The 7,791-nt window shown below is 42.1% G+C and overlaps 1 protein-coding gene across 1 annotated transcript in view; it reads right to left on the reverse strand.

The window, feature by feature from the left end:
- Positions 1-1,107: 1,107 nt before the first annotated feature.
- The window catches only part of ezra (ezrin a), a 17,765-nt gene continuing 11,081 nt past the window's right edge, over positions 1,108-7,791 (reverse strand). The window contains exons 7-13 of the mRNA XM_017418293.3: positions 6,423-6,519; positions 5,407-5,570; positions 5,175-5,305; positions 4,024-4,184; positions 2,645-2,737; positions 2,158-2,409; positions 1,108-1,694 (exon numbers count right to left, since the gene is read on the reverse strand). Coding sequence (XP_017273782.1) covers positions 1,530-1,694; positions 2,158-2,409; positions 2,645-2,737; positions 4,024-4,184; positions 5,175-5,305; positions 5,407-5,570; positions 6,423-6,519 — 1,063 coding nt within the window. The 3' untranslated portion in view covers positions 1,108-1,529. The remainder of the gene's footprint in view (positions 1,695-2,157; positions 2,410-2,644; positions 2,738-4,023; positions 4,185-5,174; positions 5,306-5,406; positions 5,571-6,422; positions 6,520-7,791) is intronic.

Here is a 7,791-nt window from a genome sequence, read left to right on the forward strand (position 1 = left end):
CATTGCAGCTCCGCTCCTTCACCATGTAAGCCGCACCGATCCGTTTGTCAATCTCACGCTCCATTCTTCCCTCACATGTGAACAAAACCCTTAAACACTAAAACCCCTCCACTAGAGGCAGCACCTCACTCCCAACCTGGAAAGAGCAGTCCACCATTTTCTGACTGAGGGCTGCCTTGGGAGAGCTGATCCTCAACCCATCCTCTTCACACTCTGCTGCGAACCGCTCCAGTGAGAGCTGGAGATCACAGCGCAATGACGCCAACAGGACCACGTCATCTGCAAATAGCAGAGACGGAACCCTGAGACCACCGAACCGTATCCTAGTGGGACACTTTTTTCCGATTTTGAAATTAAGGAGGGGTGTGCGTGAACTCTGATCTAATGAGCTAGGATAGAGATTGAAGTTTTCAGCTTTGTACAAAATGCATAAAATTAGATTAACTAGCCTACAAATTAGGTGGCAACTGGGGTGGCAAAATATATATGTTTTTCCAATAGCAGCTGCCACCCTGTGCCACCCCCTAGAATCACTACTGGTTGGGAGTGATGATCTTTTCCTTATTAAATCCTAAATTTGAGTTTTTAAGGATGTTTTTTACATCCACAATGTCACAGAGAATTCTACTGGGGCAAGCATCATATTTAAAAAAACTAAAATAAAATGGCCTTACTAAATCCTTCTGACTCGCCTCAGTGAAATACAAATGAACTAAATGATGACTTGACGCTGTTAGTCACCCAGTAGAGAGTGAATCAGAATGAGCAAATGAAATAATATTGCTGCCGAGTACAACAAAAATGCACAAATAGTTTTAAGTACAACTTCTCACCAGTTTGAACCGTGTGTAGTTTCACTGCTAGCCGTTAAGTTTTCTCTTCCTTTCAGAAGCTGCAGCGTGAATCGTCTGCTGCATCCCACAAAATGAGCAATTATCTACAGACAAGTGATGCATTTAATGACGATACAACATTAATGGGGTGCTGATCTACGGCATGTTGCTAAAATAAACAAATATTAAAGACTCACGTCAGGTTAGACAACAGACAAAGAAGAAATACTTTTAACTTGCGTTCAACGGGATAAAGTCAAACAAGAACCAGCAGTTGTTTGCAGCATGGGGGGGTTTTATTAAATAAATCAAAATGGAGTCACTTCTGTTTGGTTTCACATGAAAACTGCAAATCTAAATGGCATTAACATACATGTGTTTCCAGTTCTGCCCTCACACCAGCTTTATGTGGACGTTACAGCTAGTCACCAGAGTGACAAAACACCTTCATCCAGAATTACATGTGAATGAGAATAAACAGCATATCTGAAAGGTTTCTCAGAAAAAAAACAACCACAGTGCTTTCAACTAACAAAATGAAATGCGCAGAGGTACCGTCACACAGATTTAGGCCGTGCCTTCTCTGGTTCTTCAACATCTGGCTCTGATCTGATCGCTACATTTCACTTGAAATGAAGTATGCTGGACACAGGTGTTTGGACAGATGTCTTCGGGTCTTTTTTTTTTCTTCGGCTTCTACAAAGCCTCAAACTCGTCGATTCTCTGCTTGGTGTTGCCCAGGCGGATCTGCTTGATTGTCTTGTACTTGTCGCGGCCGGCTCGGACGTTCTCGGCATGCAGCATATCGTACTGGGTCTTCTTGCTGTCGTCTCGGGCGTGAGCCAGATCTGAGCTCAGGTCCTGTGAAGGACGCATGTTCAGGAGTTAAACCGCGGCGACGCAACTCTTTGCAAAAAAAAAAAAAAACGAATAAAATTCACGGTTTTCCTGTCTAGTTGACGGATTTGGTCAAATTGGCCTAAAAAAAGTGGGGGGAACTAAAGCAGAATGTTTCAGACAGAAGGTGACAAGAATAACATTAAAATTAAAACTGGGAAATTTTATTTCATTACCTCTTTATTACCTCTACCTCAAAGTCATTCACTTTTAATGGTGCACAACTTTAAGTTGTTAAAAAATTCTTTTTATGTGTCTCATTGAGTGCTAAATGTCTGCTGGACTTCTCTGAAGAAGCTGAAACTAAGTTGTTAAAGCTAAAAGAAGCAGAACACCAGCTAAAAGACAAAAGGACCAAAACAGGTCAGACCGACGTTTTTGGAACCGAGATGTATCCCGGACAGCCCCCCACCCCCGCTCAACTCACCATCAGCTGTCTCTTCAGGCGCTCGTTCTTCTCGGCCTCGGTGAGCCTCTCCTCCTCCATGCGATGGTCGTCGATGCCCTGCGTCTGCAGCTCGGCGCTGTAGGTGCTGTTTTCTTCACTGTGCTCGTGGTCGCTCTCGCTATCTGAGGAGGAGGAGGAGGAGGACGCGGCAGCGGGAGCTGAGTTGGTGGGGCTCATCACGCTTTGCAGCTCCTCTTTTGTCTTCATCAGATTCTCCTCCACTTCCATAGCCTGAAAGAAAGAAGGCAGACATGAGAATGGATGTTCGGGTTCGTGGTTACATTGTACAAAAACACAATCCTAACATGCACATTGCTCGAATGTTATGAGGACAAGACAAGCTGTTTCTGGACTTGTCTTTTTTTCCTCCATTGACACAGTGACAAAGCATAAAACAGATCGTCTGACCTAAAGTACCAAAGGTCATTTCCTTGACTTCATCTCGAGCGTGATGTCAGAAACTAACCTTGACGTGCCATGTCTCAGCCTCCTCTTCCTTTGCTTTCTTAGCCTCCTCCAGGATGCTGATCTTAGCGCTGTACTCGGCCAGCTCTGCAGACTGAAGGGTAGGTAGCAACGCAAAATGTGTTTAGTTACAAACTAAGACCCACAAGCGTAATTATCTGTTTACCCCGACAGTCTGCGTTCTCGAAACGCGCTGTCATCATCTCATGAATAAACACAGATGGGAGGGAAAAAGAAAACACACAAAAACTTTCTGAAATTGACCGTACTTTAATTTCAGTCCGTTTACACAAATGGTGGCTTCATTTATAAATCTAGATTGCACAATAAACATGCATGACAAAGGATAACTAGAACATTTCTGAAGAAATCTCGAAGGCTTCTAAAGCAGCTGCCATCCAAAACTCCAACATAACGTTAGTAAGAACAAAAGGTCTACATTTTGTATATCTGTACAAGAAGTGTAAAAAGAGCCACAATCAAAAGAAATGTTAATTAATTATGGTCACCATGGTAGCCACACACATGTGTCTGTCACTCCCTGACTGCAAAGTTAATGAGAGTTAGACAGAAACAGACTGAAAAGTAAGCCTCAAACAGTCACCGTGTAAAAACTACAAGTCAGAAACTAAAACTTCTTCAACCAAGAGCGGCAGAAGATTCTAAAGGTCACACATGTGAGTTTTTTTTTTTCTACAGTGTTTTATGTAGGAGATACAAAAAGTTATAAAGACCCCCTCTCTTTCTGTTTTAAAGTTAATATTTTGAGCTTGGGGGATTTCAGAGAAAACTAAGCCCTATAGCAGTGAGAGACACGCTGGATGAAAGATGAAGAAAATACCTACATTTTGGTGTACCAAATAAGTTGTAGAAGAATTTGTTTGCAAAAGATATGAAACTGAGACATTAGAGGGTGACGTCATCAACTGTTTGTTTAAACTTCTGTTAAAAAAAATTGTAAAAATCAAAACCTAAACTGTGATTGTGTAAAAGCCATGAAAGATATTCCAGTTCAGACATGGAAAGTCCAACTTTCTGTGACTCATTTAACCTTTGAAGATTGTTTCTACTGTGAAACCTGCCTAAGCTATAGGCTCCGAAGACCACAGGGTTTTCTCATTTATTGGCAAACTTTCTCTATGTTGTGCGAAGTATCGCTACCAAAACCCCATAGCACACTGTTGACGGCGTGACAAGAAACGAGACAAACATTTTAACGTTGTTTTGAGTCCAGAGACATAATTATTTTTTTGACATTTTCCAAGAGATTTGCTGATCCTGACTCATACTCACTCTGAAGCATGTTAAAACTGCTGCTAAAGCAGCTCATGTGTGTTTACAATTAATCAGGACTTGTTCACTTGTGCGCTGTACACTCACCAGCTGCTCCTGGCTCTTCATCTGCTCCTCAGCTTGCCTGGCCAGCTCCTCCTTGGCAATTATGGCCTCCATCCTCTCAGCCTCCAGCCGGGCCGCCTCCTGCTCCACCCTCCTCCTCTCCTCCTCCAGCCTCATGGCCCGCTCCAGCTGCTCCTGAAGCTCTGCGGGTCCAAGTCAGCACACGGGAGAAACTATTAGGCACTGCAGCGTCGCGGGGCGGGGAGCTTTGTTTTCTGATCATTTCAACCTTTTTGCTCATTTTCTTTGTCTTCGAGCTCCCTTTAACTTTGTTTTAGCTTTATAAAGGTCTTTTATTTTTTAAAAGAAAGAGACAAAAGATATTGCAAAACTAACTGGGGACCATTAAAACATGTAGGTTTAATATCAGTGATATAAAGAAGGTGTTTTTCATTTAGTCAAGAAGTGCATTTTCTTTGCTGGTCAAATGTTGCCACAGCTTTCCAGTGCTGGAAGCTGCATTCTCACTTAAGGTCTCCATATATCAGCCTTAAAGTGTGCCTGAACACTAAAATATGAAAGGCACTTACAGCATAGTTGTACAGGAAGATGTTATTATGCCCAATTTGGTCAAAGCTTGTAAATGATGTCATGTTCAGTCTTATGCAATAATCCTAGATCCCACGAGTTGCGTCAGCTCTCAGAATATGGGTTGGGGCTGAGTATCGGCTGCTAGCACACCAAATTCTAGCTCAGTATCTGTAAAACTGTCTAAGTTCTGGCCATTTTTGTGTTTGCTAAGTTTTGAACTGGGTTGTCTCCAAAGGTTAATCAGTTATAAATGTAGCTTCAACCTGTCAGTTTTAGTCATGTCCGTCCAGTGGTTCTGTAGATATTTTGCTAACACGACAAACAAACCAACATAGACATATCACCCTTTGGCCTTTGGCAGCGAGCGATAACCATTAACTCAGAATGTTAATAATTTAGAAATTGAGGGCGCACCATCAGATCATCGACTCGATTACACAGATAAACAGCAGAGGGCAGTAGAGTCTTATTGGCCACATTGAAATGTTTACTGTAACATAAAAATGAAACTGACACAAGTGTGATCTTTTGTGCTTGAGTAAATATTTTTATACAGCTCCATTATCAAGCCTTTTATTTAGCGCTGCACTGACAGAGCTCACCTCTCTCTGCTCTCTTGGTCGTCTCTTCAAACTGGTAAAGCTTCATCATCAGCTCCTGCTTTTCTCTCTCCATCTGCTCCTTCTCCTTCTCGATGGCCTCCCTCCTCCTCTTCTCACTGTCCAGCTGATCTCTGTAGAGCACACACACACACACACACACATAAATCCAGATCATAAGTTCATCATCCCACCTCCCAGGCTTTTAAAGTCAGCTTCAGTTGGGTCCACCGACCTCTCCATCTTCTTCTGCAGCCTCTCTTGCTTGGCCTGAGCCTTCATCTGCTGAACCTCGATGGTGTCGGCCTTGCGGCGGCGAATGTACAGGGCATGGTTGCCCATGCAGAGCTGCAGGATCCCCTTGTTGACACGAAGTCGTGGAACGTTGAAAACAAAGTCCTTCAAGGAGCACAAAAAAACATGTCAAGCAATTTCACAAAACACATGCTCTTTAGACTTTTTTTTTTTAATTTTCTGAACTTTTTTGGTGTTTTTTTTTTTGCTTTTTAACTACTTTTGCATACTTTGTGCTATTTTATCCATTTGTATAACAAAACATTCATCTCAATCAGGAATAATATGCTGTGACTTTAAGTGTTTGTACTTTTCAAAATATTTAAATTTATTTACAAATATCCCCATAAAAATACAATGAGATCTCTTCATGATCTTTAAAAACATTGTTCTGTACTTGTTCTATGTTCTGTGACTTTTAGTTTTAGCTAGCATTTTGTTACATTTAGCTACCTTTCTGATACTTTTAGCTTTTAACAAGCATTTTCTTTCTTGCAACTTTTTAGCTTTTAGGTATTCTTGTTACTTTACTCTTGAAGCTAGATTTTGCTACTTTTAGCTTCTTGCTAGCCTTCTGCCACTTTTAGCTATCATTTTGCTATTATTAGCTTCTAGCTATGCTTTTGGTACTTTTAACTTTTAGCTAGCTTTTTACTATATCTAGCGTTTACCTAGTGTTTTGGTACTTTTAGCTTTGAGCTAGTTATCTGCTCCTTTTTATTTTTACAACTCAGTTTTGGCTTCTTCAGAAAACTTCTGCAAAGCCATTCAGCGCTCAGGATTCCCACTGCATTTTCACAGAAAATGCAGCATTTCCACAGAAAATGCAGTTTCTGTAGTTATAACTGTAATGTTTGAAATGTTAAGTTCAAGCTTTTGAGTGGTTAGCTCCTTGTTTAACATGCGAAACTGAGCTTATTAAAAATATTGTTTATATTAGACATATCAAATACTCACGGGAGCCTTCTTGTCTAGGGGCTTGATGATGAATTTCTTGTCATTAAAAGAAATGTTTCTGATTTCACTCCACGGAAATCCAATCTTTGGGGTAAGCCTAGAAGAGTTGAAAAAGAGGAAGTCAGCGTAAAAACCTGAGCATCAGGACAGAGGATGTTTGAGTGCATGTTAGTGTAGAATCAAGAGAAATAGGTCAATGGCCTCCTGAAAACAAAATCCATGTTGTCAGTTTGTGATTCCAAACTTGGCAGGGAGAAAAGACAGACAGCTGAGGTCAATGACTGAGATTTTACTGCCTATGTGTTGCCCTCATGTCCACAATGCAGTCCGGTCTGAACACACTACACATAAATGGTTAAAGGGACTGAAGCTAGCAGGATTCCTACACAGTTTGCCTTATAGCATTTATTTACAATGAATGATAAATTCATATTAACTATTCCAGACTCAAACTTTCAAAAATCTCTGTGAGCTTTCGAGCCTTTTGTGACATTAAAACATCATTAAATAGCCTCTGAATGTTTATACAGTTGTGCCTTTTATTCTTGTAAATTTACAGTAAAAATATATGGTTAAAGAAAAACCTTTGCACGCTTTATGACTGGGAGACCTTGTGACAGAAAAGCTGTATATCACGGCCTTGGTTACAGGTTAATGATCTCCAGTTATATAGCCATATAACACGCATGATGCTACTATTGAAGAAGGAGCTGAGCTGCAAAGTAAAACTCTCTGTTTCCGGCCGGTCTACATTCCTACCCTCACCTGTGGTCCTGAACTATGAGTAGAGACCGAAAGAATGAGATCTTGGATACAGGCGGTCGAAAGGAGTTTTCTCTGGAGGGTAGCTGGGCTCTCCCTTAGAGATAAGGTGAGAAGCTTGGTCATCCGGAAAGGATTCGGAGTACAGCCGCCGCTGCTCCTCCACATTGAGAGGAACCAGTTGAGGTGGTTCGGGCATTTAGTAAGGATGCCCACTGGACGCCTCCATAGGGAGATGTTCCAGACATGTCCAACAAGGAGGACACAGGACATGATGGAGAGACATGTCTCTCAGCTGGCCTGGGAATCTTTCTTGAAGAGCTGGAAGGGGTGGCTGTGGAAGGAGATGTCTGGGCTTCCCTGCTCAAGCTGCTGCCCCTGCGGCCCGACTCCAGAGCAAACAGCAGATAATGCATGGATGGATGGTACTATTGGAAATAACTTTGGCTCCATATTCTTGTTTGGACTGAAGTATGCCTCTCCCTGGGCTGCCACCTTATCGTGGTGGAGGGGTTTGAGTGTCCCAATGATCCTAGGAGCTATGCTGTCAGGGGCTTCATGCCCCTAGTAGGGTCACCCAAGGCAGACAGGTCCTAGGTGAGGGGCC

This window comes from Kryptolebias marmoratus, linkage group LG10, assembly GCF_001649575.2.
Source record: "Kryptolebias marmoratus isolate JLee-2015 linkage group LG10, ASM164957v2, whole genome shotgun sequence".
NCBI classification, from domain to species: domain Eukaryota; kingdom Metazoa; phylum Chordata; class Actinopteri; order Cyprinodontiformes; family Rivulidae; genus Kryptolebias; species Kryptolebias marmoratus.